The sequence below is a fragment of the Nomascus leucogenys genome, chromosome 1a, assembly GCF_006542625.1.
Source record: "Nomascus leucogenys isolate Asia chromosome 1a, Asia_NLE_v1, whole genome shotgun sequence".
Lineage (NCBI taxonomy): Eukaryota > Metazoa > Chordata > Mammalia > Primates > Hylobatidae > Nomascus > Nomascus leucogenys.
Window position 1 is genome coordinate 83,966,259 of NC_044381.1, and position 18,138 is coordinate 83,984,396.

An 18,138-nucleotide genomic window follows, 5' to 3' on the forward strand; every position below is an offset into this window, starting at 1 on the left:
CAATATGGTTATTCCTCAGCAATTTCTATATGCTATCAGAGATCTTCTAAAAGGGATAAGACAACATATATCCTGCTTCCAGGAAATAATATTTTATAGGATGTTCAGGTTTCTATTATTTCTTGAAGACTTAAGTGGGAACTTTTGGCATCACACTGATATTTCTGCTATCTCCTAATATAAGCAGGAACATCACAGCTAACTTGACCTATGCTGGTCTGAATTGAGACCTCATTCTGGAATCCGTAGTGTAAAACCACTTAGTCTGAAGCTTCCTATCCCCTTTGCTCTTCACCCTGCCCTTTTTTTTTTATTGCCTCCCTCTTTATCCAAAACATTAGTTCTCATTAGAGCTCTATTTAAAAAGTACCTCCTCTAATAAAACATTTTGTGTTGAGAAACTTCCCTTGCTCATTTATGCAGTAATGTGAAGTGAGTTATTTTAAAAAATAGTTTTACTTTTCATTTCCCCTGTCTTACCCAAGATAGCAAATTTTCCAAGAGGAAAATTCAGCTAAAATAACAGAAAGCTTTGAGGTAGTAAATATATCTAACATTGGTCTGGCATTAAAATTTTCTGGTTGGGCAGCACAATTGTTTAATTGGGAATCTCAGTGACAGCGGAACACCCTCAATGCTTGGGTCAGCAAGCAGAGGAGCTTCACTCTGTCACCTATCAAGAATGATGCTTGTCAGGACTGATCTTTCCACCTACAGAGCATTCATGTTTCTAGTCATAACATTTATGTTTTCTAATATTACAGTGGAATAGACACTAAAACACTAAGAGAGAAAAGTACATAGGTATATTTGTAATTCTTTGTTTTTTGTAAGCCAAATGCAAATGTAACACTACTCCAGATACTGCTTCATCAGAAGTCCCCAAGATAACCAAAAGTAAGTGCCAATTTCCTCATCTCAGGGATAGTGCCATAACAAAGACTGAATTCTAGGGACCAGCCTATTTGCAGAGCATGTCATACAGCCTCTGTATTAGTTAACTCCTTGGCCTCCTAAGAGCTACCACAGAGAGTCAGTTGATGTTTTTGCATGTATTACTTACTAATGTATAGAAAAATTTTTAAGTTCACTTTTTCTTTATTCTGTCTTTCTTACCCATCTTCCCTCATTGTAGCAAATTAGACGGCCGGATGAAAGCAAAGGAGTTGCTAGTAGAGTTGGATCCCTCAAAGTAAATATGTTTCTAACATTTTTTGGCAAGATTTCGTCTATAGCCTACACTTCTTCCTTTTTGGAGGGTGGTGGGAGGAAGGGGGCTTTTTCCATTTTTCACCATCCCATTTTTTTATTTTAATATTTTTATTGGCTGTTGGGTCATATTACTTTTTTTTTGTTTCAGCTACACATAGAGCAACCAGCTGAAGGCAAGCTGCCAAATAACTAGCTTTGAATGGCACCACAAACAACAGAAAGGGCAACTGCCTCATTACAGGTGCCTATAATTTGGGGTTCTAGAATAAACCGTTCCTCTGATTGATGTCACTGTGTGTTAAGTTCCTGTTACACAGAGAACTAACATTTATTTTCAGAATATTATCTCCCCTTTTAACTTTTTTTTGTAAAAAAAAAAATGTTATTTTGGTATCATCACCATTTATAGTTCATTTCAGAGAAAAGTTATCATGAGTTAACAATATGTATTCAATACACAATCTTAAGAAATAGAAAGAAATAAATTTTATGTCATGTAGTATAATGGGCCCACATATAGCTGATAGTAGTTATGCCCTCTTAATCCCCTCTGTTTTATTTTTTTAAAGTTCAAAAAACTGATACAACAATCAACGGAACCAGATACATACCTAAATGTTTGTCCATTTGTGTATATAATCTGCTAATATACAATTGAAAGATTTCTAATTTGATCATCTTGTTTGCTAGGTGCTAAATATTTATTTGCTCAATATGCCTTGGGCACTCAGTACTCAAACATTTAATCATAATGAAAAGGTAAATAAGTTATCACTCTTACGAAACACCGACCGATCACATTTAATGCTGCCACCTTAAATGCAAGTTAGAAAAGTTGCTGAATTCTAAAAATATGCAGAAGAATTACCTCACAAAATTAATTATTTTCTTATATCTCAATCCCATTTGCCCTAACAGCAATAGTAACTGTTAAATTAATCAAAATACTAGAAAATTCAGTGCACTGGGATGTCCTAAAATCTAATGACTACCTTGAGGCCTAATATTGAATCATTTCAAAATTTTCACACCTCCAATTTATTTCCATTTAACAATTTATGAAATACTAATTTCTGCACTCTTTCCTCTCCTTGCCTCTTCTGCCTTCTTAGCTTTACTTTTTTGTTATTGTTTATTTATTTGTGTATGCGCACGCACATGAGTGCATGTGGATGAAGGTGTGTTTGTATGTTTGTGTCCTTTATTCCAGAAAAGCCATCCTCTCTGTTCTCTAACACTGCTTTATAGTGGAAAGCTATTTTATTAAAATGTTATTTCACCAAGGATAAGCAGAGGGGATGGGAAGTGTTAATAGTATGCCTATTTCAAAAACTAGGCAATCTAAGATTATTCAGTCAGAAAAATGTGAGTTTATGTATCCTGATGATATATCAGTAGTATTCCTCACTGTCTATCTGTGAGGTATCATATTTTATCTTTGTCTTTAAGGGAAGATAAATCCATTAATGGGTTAAACTATGGATTATGACTCAAATTCAGGTGAGAAGGTACAGAACGACATGACTTTTTGAAAATTACTGAAGGTGAAATAAAGATAAAAATGGCATCCATAACTGCAGCACCATGTACTGTAAACTGGATTTTATGTGCGAGTGCGCGTGCGTGCAGTTATCTCCAAGTTCAGCTTCTGGATGTATAGAACTTCAAGTTATAAATGTATGTTTATTGTTTTTAAGTGTGTATACAATACGAGTATGTATATACGCATATATATGTTTAAGAACAAAAGATACATTTTATAATTAAATCAGTTTATATTAATATGGATGCAGTCTTAAATCAAAAAAGTGTGTTTGGGAAAGAAAGTCAAATTTCATAATATTTAAATATCTTTACTCCATGTTTCTACAAAATAGAAAATGTCAAAGTGAATCTCTAGGGGATTTATAAGGATGGTTATAGTATTTATTTTCTCTAATGCTTTGGGAAGAAAAGATGCTGTAATTAATCAAAATAAAATGTTGACTTCCTAGTCACGGGTTTGTTGAGCATGCATTCTTACGTTATAGAAAGACCTTTGATGTTTTGAAATGTTTGCCAAAGGCAGTGAGAAATGTATAATGCTATGATCTTATTTTTAAAAGGAAAACCGAAAAGAGAACAAGTTGCTTTTTCAATTCATTTTCTGATGTTTACATGTAGCTCCATCGAAAGCTGGAGGAGCTCAGAGATCACCTAGAAGGCAATGTGAAAGGATACTCTCTCAGAGTAAATGTACGATTTCACTTGGTGATTTTTTTTTCCCTAAACTTCTGCCGACTGGTAACTCCAAATCTGATTGGTTTGTCCTCTCATCTCCATCTTTTTCCTTTCTGTCTCTTTTCCCCCTCTTTCTTTCTTTTCTAGCTGCGGCTTCATGCTCACATTTATGAAATAAAGATTAAATTAGCAGGGTAGAGGACGCTAAAGCCACACTGACTAACATTGCTGTTGACTTAATAATATTTTGGCCCCAGTGCAAAATAAAATCTTTCTGTTCAAAAATCACTATTTCTTATACAATTGTATACTTTTTTGAGGATCTTGTCATGAGACTTCATTTGGAGATTTTTCTGTTGGTCATGTCTTCTACCCCTTGTTAGTTATGTCAGCAGAATAATAAATTATGAGCTGGATGTGAGGGGTATATACTTGATGATACAATTTCAATTTTCAAGGAAAATAATCAGTGTTAGGGTATCATAGGTAATCTGGCAAGTAGACATATTTGTTCTGAGTTAATAGACTTAACTCAGACTCTTTTAGAATAAATGTATGTCATTTTGTTTAAAAATAAGAAAATTAGCAGTAAGTACCTTCACCAGGAACACCTTCACGTAGCATCTTACAAATACTTGAGCTGAAGTCTAATATACCCAAGACAACCATTGAAGGACAGTACCTTGTATCCACTCAATCCTGTACATACATCATATAGTCAGAATTCATGATTGTATTTTTTGTGACAGATAGTTCAAACTATCAAGATTTTCAAGAAAAATCTCTAAATTGGTTTATGGTATAAATGTAGCAGAAGAAAAACTAAATTACTACAGTAATTTATGGCTGTACCCTTTCATTTCTGGGGTTTCTAAAAACGTTCCTGTGAATCCTGGTATTGGATTTACTTCTCCCAAGGTTATTACCATTCATTTAATTCATACAGCTATAATAGTTTTGTTATAAAAACTAGAATTAAAGTTAGGGATATGATAATTATCTTATTTCTCAGCTTGTTTTTAATTGTATACCACACATAGTCATGTATATCTCTACACTAAATTTCTGATTATTGAAATACAAAGTGATTTTTATTAATAAGTTATTAATTCTAATAACTAAACAGAAGGAATTAATACACATGTCTCATATCTCTACTTCTTCCTTTGAGCTACTCTTTGTTTTCTGCACATATTCTTACAGAATTTTGAAAACTATACATAATTACTCCCCAAAATCTGTTTTATCATTTTTAAAAAAAAAAATTAGTATGGATTTTATGATTAAATCAGTCTGGACATACCTGATTATTCTAGAAACCCATAAAAATATTTTAATATATGTATTTTAATCTTGTGCTCTTTCCTAACCAATCATGAGAAGTAATTTTTTTTTTCAATGAATCTGAGACCAAAAAGTTGAGACTTGCTGATTTCTGTATGGTAATGAGTTAGTAAGAGACCAACATCAAATTTAAAATTTGATGCCTTAAAAATTAGGTTATCTCATGCCATTCTTTAATTTCTTTTTTCAACACCTGTACTACTATATAATGATTAATCTCATTTTATTTCACTGAGAAACACTTTGTTCTGATTACCTCGTTTCTAAAAATATTAAATATAAGGTTTATCAGTCTAAGGATCCTGTTAACTGTCCGATATAGAAAAAAAAAAAAAAAAAAAAAACCCTATCCAAAGGCAAGTAGTATCTCTCTAGAGAGTTCAGCTAAGGAAACATGCAAATCAATTGCTTAGCTGAATTTTCAGTTTCTCTCCTTACCCTTTAATTCCTACTACCCAAGTATACCTTAAAATGCCTTGAATATTAAAAATTGATGCTAAAAAGAAAAAGTTATTCTCAGAACCATAGACTATATTAGACAGGTTTTGTTTATAAAGTGAAGTAAATTGGCATTCGGTGATGATTTTGTTTCATGAAAATTTATTCTAGGTGTACACACAAAAGAACAACTGTATTAGTCCATTTCCCCATTGCCATAAAGATACTACCTGAGACTGGGTAATTTATAAACAAAAAAGGTCCAATTGACTCACAGTTCCACATAGTTTGAGAGGCCTCAGGAAACTTACAATCATGGCGGAAGGTGAAGGGGAAACAAGGTACGTTGTATATGGCGGCAGGAGGGGAGAGAGCACAGGGAAAACTGCCACTTTTAAAACCATCAGATCTAGTGAGAACTCCCTCACTATTTACAAGAACATTACAGAACTCCCTCACTATTTACAAGATCATGGAGAAAACCACCTCCATGATCCTATCACCTTCCACCAGGTTCCTCCCTTGACATGTGGAGATTACAATTCGAGATGAGATTTGGGTGGAGACACAGAGCCAAACCATATCAACAAGTATATGAAGTGTCTTTTACTTCATTAAAATGCTGGTGAAGATTTCAATTAGATGAAAGAGTCAGAACCATGTTCCTTATACAGTTGTATACTTTTCTGAGGATCTTCTCATGAGACTTCATTTGGAGATTTTTCTGTTGTTGGTCGTGTCTTCTACCCTTTGTTAGTTATGTCAGCATGATTACAAATTATGAGCTGGATCTGAGGGTTATAGCCTTGATTATTCAATTTCAATTTTCAAGGAAAATAATTACTATTAGAGTATCATCATAGGTAATCTGGCAGCTAAACACATTTGTTCTGAGTTAACGGACTTAACTCAGGTTCTTATGTACATAACCTACAGTTACTTTTACGTAACAGCAGAGTTGAATAGATGAAACACAGATTATGTGGCCCATAAAGTCTAATATTTAATAGTTAAATTAAATTTTTAAAAATTCAATTAAGTATTTTATTTTATGGAGAATTTAAGATATCATTCAGAAGTGCAGGATGAAGATTTAATTTGCTAATAGTTTAATTTGCTAATAAATAAAATTAATTTGCTAATAAATAAAAATTAAATTATTTTAAAATTAAATATTTAATGTAGAAGGTGTGACATCATTCAGAAGTGTGAGATAAGGATTTAATTAAGTCATTAATGCTTGAATTGGATGATGTAGACAATATGTTATTTTTTAGAAAGGGAAGAGCCCTGTACCATTATTGATTAAGGATAATGTAATCAACAATATAAAATAGAATATTCTAAGATACAATGTTTTGAATATTGTTTATTTCTCATATTAAAATGTATTATTTATTCAACATTGACTCATAAAGTAGGATGTATTAGATTATTGATTTTTAACTTAAAAATGCATTATCTTTTTCTGTATATCATTCAAAGCAGAAGTATTCTGAACTTTAAGTGGGTTTTTAGTAATTTTAGTAATAATAAAATCATCATCTTGTACCTAAGCAGAATTTTTCTACCTTAATGACTACAAAAATTACTACAAATCCTTAGATTGGTGATGTGCTGATAGTAATAGTAACTGAAGAATAAAACCACATAGAGGAAAAATTAATTTTCCATTTAATCAAATGGATGAATCTAGTAAGAAGAATATTGAAAGTAATGCACAGGCTTGAAGGCCAGTGAAGACAATGTTGAGAATTGAAAAGTATAGGATAAGGCAGGGAATGGTGGCTCATGCCTGTAACCCAGCACTTTGGGAAGCCTCACTGAGAAACACTTTCTTCTGATTACCTTGTTTCTAAAAATATTAAATATGAAGTATATCAGTCTAAGGATCCTATTAACTGTCCAATATAGCAAAAAAAATTTTAAAGGCAAGTAGTATCCTCCCTACTTGCGGGCTGATCACTTGAGGCCAAGGGAAAAACTTCCTCTCTACTAAAAATACAAAAAATTAGCCAGGCATGGTGGCATATGCCTATAATCCCAGCTACTTGGGAGGCTGAGGCACAAGAATGATTTGAACCCAGGAAATGGAGGTTGCAGTGAGCCAGGATTGTTCTGCTGCACTCCAGCCTGGGCAACAGAGTGAGACCCTGTCTCAAAAGAAAAAAAAAGAAAAGAAAAACATAGAATAAGATAATCCAAAATAATACTTTTCTTTACAGAATATAAATCAAGGTAAATTTACAAAGAATTTGATTAGTTGAGGAGCAGTGGGGCCAAAGAGAGCCTAAATATTAAGATATTCAGGAAAAAAAGTGGATAAATGTTCATGAAATAAAGTTAGGTAAAAGAAAATAAAGGAAAGGAATGAAAATACTCATATGGCACAATTTTGTATTCTCATCTAAATACTCAGTTTATATATTATGATATTAAATTTCTATTCAGCTACAAATATGTGTAGATAGGTTTTGGCTGACCAAGTGTGATTTTTTTAAGGGCTGTGATAAACAAAAAGGAATATGGTTCATGAAGACAGATTATTGGCATATAAGTAAAACTAAGATGGAAAGTGATGAAATGGAAGGAATATGACAATTATCTATAAGTACTTAACTATACTAACACAAATTAAAGGATGGTATTTAAAGTGAAAAAAGTCAAGGGAGGAGTTATCACCCAAAATAAGACTACATTTTTAATAAGTGTTAAGAAAAACACCTGAATCAAGTTAGAAAGTAATGATCTTTTGAACCATGATTTTTAAATGTTTAACAATTAATTTCCTGAATGCCAAAATGGGGTAGTATGAAATAGGGCTAATATAAATAATGAATTGGGTAACTGTGATTTTATAGATCTTTAAAGATGAGTATTTTCATTCCAGCCTTAGCTCTGAACTACTTTCTTATATTTTTGATAAATAGATACCTATTGTCCTTAGGGAGGTTTTGTACTTTTATTTTTATTGAGTTAATGCGATAACTCAGAGATCAGCAAATCCTGTTTTTTTATAGGCCCACAAGCTAAGAATGAGTTTTGCATTTATAAATTGTGGAAAAACATCAAAAGAAGAACATTTTATGGCATGTGAAAATTATATGAGATTCAAATTTCAATGTTTAAAAATAATGTTTTATTAAATTAATAACCATGCTCATTCATTTGCACATAACCTACAGTTACTTACACAACAGCAGAGTTGAATAGTTGAAACACAGATTATATATCTCATACAGTCTAAAATATTTACTCTCTATTTAAACAGAAATGTTTGCTGAGTCCTGCTGTAACTGGTTAGTGTGTCAAAATAACATTGACATAGGAATGGTTATAATGGACTGTGTGAAATTTCTTCATTTTAGAGCTTGAGAAAAGAAAAGAAGCCTGCTCATTTTTCTGAGGATGGTTTCAGATTATTCTACAAGGAAGCATATATTTGGAAAGGTTGATCTCCTCAAATTGTCTACCTTTACATTTTTATTCTCTTCTTTTTTATTGTCTTCTCTAGCTATTCTCTCTCTCTCTTCACATAAATTTCCCCCTCTACACACACACGTACACACAAAGTCTTCCAATATGGAACTCTAATATGGATAGAATATAGATTATAAATTTCTCTTTTATTGGAGGCTCATTTCTGGGTTTTCAGAGTACAATGATAAATCTCATTATTGCTGTCTTAAATGTTATGTAAAATATGTTTTTAGAGTATTTTCATTTCACACATTGCATTTTTCTATTTATTACTTCATTATAGCTTAACAAAGATATTTCCCCTGAAGACCATGATGAACTTTTGATTTTTGCTAAATGCCCTGTTTGGCCTCACCTAAAATCATATACCTTCTATGGGAAATTTTATACAACTGGAAAAGATACACTGACACGATCAAGTAATATATCATACCTTAAAAATCTAAATGGTATTTGAATTGAATCAGCTAACTTTGAGTGGGGAAGAACAGCTGAAACATTAGTCTCTAGATAAGTAAATATTTAATAGTCCTTAGGTGAGCAAACAGTTTGTAAACTCTACTTACTTTAAGCAAATTTGAGTGTCTCTTGATTCTTTTATGTAGAACATTGTTTGAGCCTTCCTATTTGGCATTTTGGCATTTACTTATATTAATAATATTCATTTATTTACTATTTCATTTATAATAATTACGTAACATCTGAGTATCTTGGTAGATGATGTCTTATAAATATGACCAGACTACAATAATGATGAAGATAACAGTAAGTCAATTTTAGGATTATGTCTTTGGACTAATTTTGAGTAATTTTGCTACTTTTCACTTTATTACTATTCTCTTAATGTAGTTAGTTCAATTCTAAGGTTTCAGTTATAAAAATAAGAAAAAATGGCCAGGCACAGTGGCTCACGCTTGTAATTCCAGCATTTTGAGAGGCCGAGGCGAGTGGATCACCTGAGGTCAGGAGTTCAAGACCAGCCTGGCCAACATGGTGAAACCCCGTCTCTACTAAAAATACAAAAATTAGCCGGGCATGATGGTGGGTGCCAGTATTCCCACTTACTCGGGAGGCTGAAGCAGGAGAATTGCTTGAACCCAGGAGGCGGAAGTTGCAGTGAGCCGAGATCACGCCGTTGCACTCCAGCCTGGGCAACTGAGTGAAACTGTCTCAAAAAAAAAAAAAAGAAAAAGAAAAATCTATCTTATCCTGTGCTTTGAACAAAAAAAAAATCTCATGATATTAATAAAATCACCTGCAATGGCCTAAGACATCAGTTAGAATGGAAATGACACGTTTCTGAGATGTTTAATGTGCACCATAGAATTGCCCTCCTCAGAACTGACTTTAATTCAAAGATAAAGTACTAATAAAATATCTCAAGTAATTTTTCCTAGCAATAGAAAATAGAGAACTGAGTAAATTTTAACAATGACAAGACTCTCAAACTGTTTTGAAAGATAAAGTATTTCAGTTTTATGGGCATAGTTATAGACACAGAACAAAAATATACACAGCAAGATTTTCTTAGAACTACCATTTTGCTAAAGAAATTCAGATATGGGTATGGCTGAAAAATGTGTAATTTCTGAATATGTATAGAATTTACCATATTTTCAAAAGTACCTCTAAGCAATAAGTGGCTATGATGCTTTTTAGCACAAATCTTTGTGATAGTTTTAAAAATTCTGAGCATTATTTCATCAGTTCAGTTTTTTAAGATAGAAGAAAAAGAGTTTGTGTATTCATTTATTAAATAAACATATATTGAGCACCTACTACATTCTGCTATGCTTGGCACTGGAAATACAGTTAAAGAACAAATCTTAGATAGTAAGTGCATTTGTGATTCTTCTACTGTCACCTTCTCCATTACCTTCATTTCCCCACCCTACCTTTGTATTTTGATACTTCCTGCAGTATTTGTAAATAGAGAATACATACTTAACAACTTCATCTTACATGGCATTGTGAGACAACCTACGAGAAAAGAGTACATAGAATTGAACATGGCAGTGTGACAACGTAGAAAATAAGAACAGGGAAGAACATTATCAGTTCAGCATCATAAAGGTTAAATATGGTTGTAAGTACAAAATAGCTATTTTTAAAAATCAATGATAAAATAGCTGTTCCAAAAATTCTGTGAATCATTCTGATAAAGGTTAAGTCTGTTGAAGAGTTGTGTGTTTAAGTTTTTATATTTTTATAGTGTTGCTATTGCCATTATATTTTAGAAAGTGCCTCAGAGCAATAAGTGGCAATGATACTTTTTCGCACAACTGTTTCTGATTGTAAGCTTTAAAATTCCTGAATGTTATTTCATAAGTTCCGTTTTCTAAGAATAGAAGAAAAGAGATTTGTATTTTCATTCATTAAGCATTTATTGAGCACCTACTACATTCTGCTGTGCTTGGCACTGGAAATACAGTTAAAGAACAAATCTGATAATAAGTGCATTTCTGATTCTTCTACTGTCATCTTTCTTCAGTGGAGAAAGAGAGGTTCAGTAATACCAAAAATGGAATAGTTGAAACAGGAAAAAAGAATCAGAACACTGGCTTTGGTGCCCTCTTTAATGAATACTGTGAACATGTATGGTAGAATTATTCTATAAACAACCTCCCATGTAGTTCGCTAGTGTTAAGCCAGTGAAGATCAGTGCAGTACCGTAAGAAAAATTGTCCAGCGTTCTGCTTTCTTTCTTAAATGAGGATCTTCTCAGCAAGATCATACCAGATTCTGAACAGAGGGAGTCATCTCCATCATGGATTTTTTTTAGCAAGGTATTTTTTTGTCACAAAGTTTTCCTTCAAATAACTTGAGTCTTGACATGTTTTCAAACTCAAGTGTCTGCTTATAAAGCTGTTTTATTATCTGGCCAAGTGTGTTGGTGATGGAGCCATCTAAACCCTCTGTGACCCTTACTATGCTATCCTTTCCTCTTTAACAGTGTTTTCTTTTCCCCCCTGCAAAACCAGGCTCGGCTTCCCTCGTGCTCATCTACCTATAGTGTATCTGAGGTATATTTTGCACGTGTTTTCTTACATGGTCAATAACATGCTCGCCCTCACCATTTTTCTCATTTTATTTTCCTTTTGCCTTAATTTATTTTGCCTTGCACTTTGCACTTGCCTGAAAGGGATGAGGATATCAAAGGGGGAAAATTCACCTGTTTTAGGGGAAAATTTCTCTATTTTTATGAATGATGCACTGTTGTCTGAATAACTTTTTTTGGCAGTCACTACATCACACTGAAATAGCTAAAGCCCAGATAGCCAACTTGATTGCTCTGACTACCTTAATTCCATAATGACTCTTTTGAATTAGGTAATTTATTATTAAACTCAAATTGGCTAAAGGCAAGATTCCAGTTTGTATATCTGTATATGTCTGTGTCTAATAGCTGAAGATTTGTATTCAATTAGTGATTGTTGTGTCTCATTAACCACAGACATAGAAAAACATCCAAAATTGATTATTAAATAGAAAATAAATATGCATCTATTTTATGTAAAATAAAAGATGTATTCCTTTTTTAAAATCTTATTAGGTGACTTTAATAATTTATTGCTACTTATATTTTCCTAAGATTCTTATAATCTAGAAGAGATTAACAGTAAAGAGATTCATGTTCTTTTAGTAAAATATTTTACATGAAATTTGGCCTATTTTCCTTGTCTTTTAGGAGGTTTAATTTTTTATTCTTACTGTGTTAAACTATAGAATAAATGAGTTTTCTTGTTTTCGAAAAGCAGATTTATTGAAATATTATTAACAGACTTTGAATATCCATTAAGTCTCCTTTCAAAGCAGGGGCGCTGTTTGAGTAGCTAAGAAGAAAGAGTATATGTACCTCAAAATATGACAGGTAAATAAAAGAACTTCAGGCCAGGTGCAGTGGCTCACACCTGTAATCCCAGCACTTTGTGAGGCTGAGATGGGTGGATCACTTGAGGTCAGGAGTTTGAGACCAGCCTGGCCAACATGGTGAAACCCCAACTCTACTAAAAATATAAAAAATTAGCCAGACGTGGTGGCGCACACCTGTAATCCCAGCTACTCGAGAGGCTGAGGCAGGAGAATCACTTGAACCTGGGAGGCAGAGGTTGCAGTGAGCCAAGATCGTGCAATTGCACTCCAGCCTGGGCGATAGAGCAAGACTTCGTCTTAAAAAAAAAAAAAAAAAAGGACTTCAGTAGCCTATGAATTTTAAGACCTTCGTTCTTTTCTTTACAACATTATTTCTACATGTATTTACTTTTTACAGGCCACTGTAGCTACCATATTAAGGCCAGTATTATCAGCTTAATTCTGATTGCAGAAATATTATCTCAGAATGTCATCCCAAAGAAAACCCTTGAAAGATAGTACTATTTAAAATACCAGGTAGTATATGCAGAACCAGAGGCAGAATACCATCTGCAGATCTCAAATTTTAAGAAAAAAAATGAAAGAAATAGCATGACAAACCCATAGCCTCACAAAGTTGAATTTATTGAGTCAATAGAATTGCAGCTATCTTCTTCAATTTTTAACTTTGCAAGATGTAACTGTGAGATTTTTTTCTCTTAAAACTGATTTCCTGGGGAGTTAACTTCTTGAAACATACCACTAGGGAGAAGCAAAGAAAAGAAAGCCAAATGAGCTATTTTTAGTATCAACAAAGACATTTGAAAGAGAAGGTTGGTATCATCTCATCACCACATTTTCTATAGGTCTTTTCTTAATTCCCAAAGCTTATGAGTGCTAGTATAAAAAATATATAACCCATTTCTTTTTGCCACTTCATCCAGGCAATTCTCCATTTCCCATGAGAGTGTGTAAGAAGTCTACCATTGGCATCATCTCCAATCACAGCCTACAGCATCCATCAGGGTATTACTTTCTCTATGACAGCATGTGTGCAGGAGGGCTCTCACGTTGGAATGTGGAACTGGCTTCTTGGGGGGATTATGTATGCTGTGGCATTTGCACCATGGCACTCAGCTCTTAACTCTGGCTTCATCTAGGTTTGTTTCTTTCATTGTGACACATGGGCTTTCTTTATTTGTCATGAAGTATGTTTCTCTTTCTGTCATTCATGGTAGGGTTTCTCTCTTTCACTCAATGCCACATCTCTGTGGTCTCCATAGGTGCTGTTTATGTTTAATTTATGATGCTATAAAGACCAATAAAATGAAGAACTCCTTAAGCAATCTAATATTCATGATAATCCTCTGCCTAGAAATAATTGTTTCTTTTTAGTCTTAAATTGGTAAATATTTCACAGAATTTTAGACTGTAAACCTTAATAATTAAAATTTCAAGAAATATTCTTCTTAGCTTTCAATTTTTCGTTTGGAAACCTCTTGACAGGATCATTGGTACAAAGTACAGTATTTATTTTATAGCATCACTATGGAGGTAGCCAAACCTTCCATGGCTCGATCTCTTCTTTCCCTTGCATTTACATCGTCATCTTCATTTACCTTCACTATTGTAGAAATAAAGTCTCCAAATCCCTAATGTAGCACATTGGTTTACCAATTGCATATCACTATCTTCTGTGTCATTCATTAGATGAAAAAAATAAGCCTTGCTCAAAAATGAACCTATCCATGAGTTGTATAGGAACAAGATTTATAACCTCAGGTGGCTGATACTATTTAGCAAGAACATTTCTCCATGCAGTTGTGGTCCCTTTGTAAAAAAAAAAAAAAAAAAAAAAAAAAATATATATATATATATATATATATATATATATATACACACACACACACACACACACACACATTTTACTTGTGATAAGCTTTGTTTTTGATATCTCCTTATCAATTAATCTTCATAACAGCCTTGTTTGGGGTAGATATTAATGTCATCCTCATTTTAAAGATGAGGAAATTGAGACGCAGAGAGGTTAACTATCTTGCTGATCATAAAGCTAGCAAGTGAGTGGCAGAAAATTGTCTTCTTAAATACCATGCTTTCTCCTGTTAAGAAGTTGTTAAAAGTCATTAGCTCTGTGGCTAGCATGTAGTAGTCTTGTATTTTCACTTCATCCATTTACTTTGTTCAGGTTGATTACATAGTTTGGGGTATATATTATGAGAAGATGCCCCTATAAGATACAAAACTTTAATTCAAGAAAATGTTAGAAAGACATCTAACATTTATGGTTATATAATTTATTGTTATGTAATTTATTGTTATTTTTCTCTTATTTAGTCATTTGATAAATATTGAGCTACCTGCTATGCCTTATTTAAATATAATCTGCCAGTTATTTCTTGGCCTTTGGAATTGGCTTTACATTTAGAATACATAAAATATTGTGAATGTAATGAGATCAATGTCTCATATTATAGTTTCTCATCCCTTCAAGCAAAGTGAAAAAAAAGAACTCATCTTTCATGTTTCTAACTGATATTCAACTTTGTTCCAGCAGTGTTCTAGCAGAGTTCCCTTTTCAAATCCTTTGAAAAGATTGCTTCAGAATTCCCTTAGTATAAACCAAAGCCAGAATTAATACTTTCTTCTGACAGAAATTGAATTCCTTCTGACTTGAGAAGCTGGAATATATACTAGATATGAATTTATTATAATTTGTAACACAGTATCTAAACCAAAGAAAATTAATAAACATCCAAGTTGTCATGCTTTTACTGGTCCAAATTGAACCCTTTAGAGCCTTATCTTTAATGTCTTAGATTTCCCAGTAGCAAGGTTGATTTAGATAATTTGACATTTAGATGCTAAATAATTTATTTCCTGTTGACTAGACAGGGACTGAAAATTGTGTTTTTATTTAATGCTTAAGAACTTCTAGCTACCTAAAGGAAAGATGGTTTTAAAGTTGTAACATGCAAAATAGTTGCCCTTTGAACTCTTAGACACTATTAGGACACTAATTCTGATGTAAACAAACTTCGACCTCCTAATAGTTTTGGAGCTTTTGCAAACAGAAGTTTCAGTTAAATTGCAGTGAGTAAGTCTACACGTTCAAGAAAGGAAGAGAGAGAGGAAAAAGGGAAGAGAAGAAAGGTAAATGGACTTTAAACACCATACCATTTTCTATTTCAAAAGAAAAAATAGGAACATTTTTTATACACCACAGAACCACAAACTGTTTAAACTGGAAGAAACTATAGCCAAAAAATAAAGATTCTATACTGTGAGATAATCACCTAAGATGTTCTACTATATAAAATGTCATTTAGAAAATCTTTAATAATGATTTATTACTTATTTCAATATATTTATCTACAGTGTTCTACCCTTTCATTCACATGTATTATTTTTATGCCATTTGTATACTATAGTTAGAAAACTGGAGATAGTGTGAAGAAATCTTAGAATTGTATCTTTTGAAAACACTACAACTGCTGCTATTAAAATTTATTGATTCCTACCTCACTTTCGAATTTGTAGAAATGAACTGGAGTATATAAATTGTCTTGTTAAAAATAAAATTAGTATATCTCTCTCTCTCTCTGACATACATATTAGTAGCTAAGCCATAGAGATAATGGGAAAACACATTACATTCTCTTTGACAGGGATATTTGATATATCCATCTAATTAAAGCATTCTTTAAAAAGAATTGAGAAGAATTCTATCTACTTGGGCATACGTTTTAAATTTCCATAATAAAAATATTTTTAAAACACACTATTGTAGTTGACACTAGCGAATTTCTGCTTATCCTTGTATATTGCCTCATATAATGATCATTTACAATATAAAAGAGGTCATCAGTGAAAACAGGGCAAGAAAAATTTAAAGTTTAAGATGAGGAATATTAATGTGTGTGTAACAAGTTTAGAAAGTTCTTGAGCTCCCTTAAAACTAATATATAAACTATATGTATCTTTGAGAGAGAAAGGAGATATGTATATCCTCTCCTTCATGAAAGTAGGAATGAAGAGAGTCCATAAAGTACTCATGTGAAGTCCAGCTTTATATATACACAGATTAGCTTATCATCATGATGTTCTAAATTTTCTTTCCTATGTTCTAGAGAATTTACAAATGAAATAGATTAATTAGAGATATAGCTAGTTAGAGCCCAAATAAATGATGGCACATTGTAATATGATATGTTATAATGTCATATTATAATGTGATAGCACTAAAATGACATAGCTCACCTGCATTTATACTTACAGTTCCAGCTGCTGTTTAAATGTCTTTTTGTATATCAAACTCAGTATGTCCAGCTCTGCTTTCTAAATACTTCTTTCAGTGGTAATGTTCTTAAAGTTTCCCTGCATAGAAATCTTCTAGTTATCTTTTACTCTTTCTTGTTTTTCATTTGACATTTAGTGTGACATTAAATTTTGTCATTTTTGTTATTTTATCCTTTTGAATTATGTCCTAATCCTTACTTCGGATACATAAATGAACTTTGTTACCACGTCTACTTTAAAATCCTGGCTTTGGCCCCCAAAAAAATAAATAAATAAATAATGAAAATGGCAGCTTTCTATACATTACAGAGGTTTAAGAAATGTGAAGCAGCTCATGGTCATATATTGCTATGGTTCATCTCCATGGATTTACACAGATTTGGTTTACCACCAATCCTAGTGTAATTTTTAAAGACTCAAATAAGTATCTTCTTGACCAGCAACAAGGTAGATTTTCTTTTGCTCCTTTTGGGTTTTACTCCCAAACATGCATTTGGGTGAAATGTATAGCCTAGACTTCGGCAAGTAGAATTCTCAGTTTTCCCTGGTCACCTTTTTTCCCTTTCAAAGCATTTCCTTCTCAACCAGTGTTCTTCAGCTAAGCCATAGAACACAGGAAGTAATATGTGTAGCTATTTTCTTAAGATCCTGTAAAGATGTTGCCATTCTATATTCAAAAAAACAGAAGTTTATTCATTACACACAATGAATACAAATGCATTAAGGCTTAATTCTCTCCCAGAATTGAGAAAGATATAGTAATCCCGTCATTTAAGTAGCTCAGTACTTCTTGAAGTCATTTGTTATTTAAAGGCGCACTTCAAATTTCATGTTTGGAAATTCTTCGTGTTGCTTTTTTCTTTTTGGATACCTAGAGTCTCTAAATAGCCTGTGCTTACCATGTGATTTTAGGGCTTGAGATCGTGAGACATATTTTTATTTTTTTTAAATAACCTCTTTATTTTTCTGAAAGAATCAGGTTTAATCAGCTTCTCACCATATTCTGAAAATGTTCCTGCTTGGCAGTTATTAATATTTTGTTGGTTTTCTTGTACTGTTGAAGTAGACTTACTGAAGATCAATTTAACATACTGTTTAAAGTTTGGGGCTAGATTTGAATCCTAACCCTGGATATGAAACCCAACCCTGTCCCTTATTAACTTTGTGACCTTAAGCAAGTTAACTTCTCTGCACCTCATATTCCTGTAAAATAGGAATGATACCACCTTTTGGGGTATCTTAAGGATTTAACAGCTTAATACTACTTGGTGCAGT

General features: G+C 32.7%; 1 protein-coding gene across 16 annotated transcripts in view; it reads left to right on the forward strand.

Moving 5' to 3' along the window:
• Nucleotides 1-18,138, forward strand: part of GPHN (gephyrin) — a 700,118-nt gene that overhangs the window by 501,256 nt on the left and 180,724 nt on the right. For 5 of the 16 annotated variants that reach the window (XM_030812325.1, XM_030812363.1, XM_030812336.1 and 2 more), the window contains 2 exons: nt 1,136-1,192; nt 3,376-3,447. The exons of 5 other annotated variants lie outside the window; for them this stretch is intronic. In XM_030812325.1, the coding sequence (XP_030668185.1) occupies nt 1,136-1,192; nt 3,376-3,447 (129 nt within the window). The remainder of the gene's footprint in view (nt 1-1,135; nt 1,193-3,375; nt 3,448-18,138) is intronic. 6 more of the 16 variants (XM_030812331.1, XM_030812357.1, XM_012504348.2 and 3 more) reach the window with 2 other exon arrangements.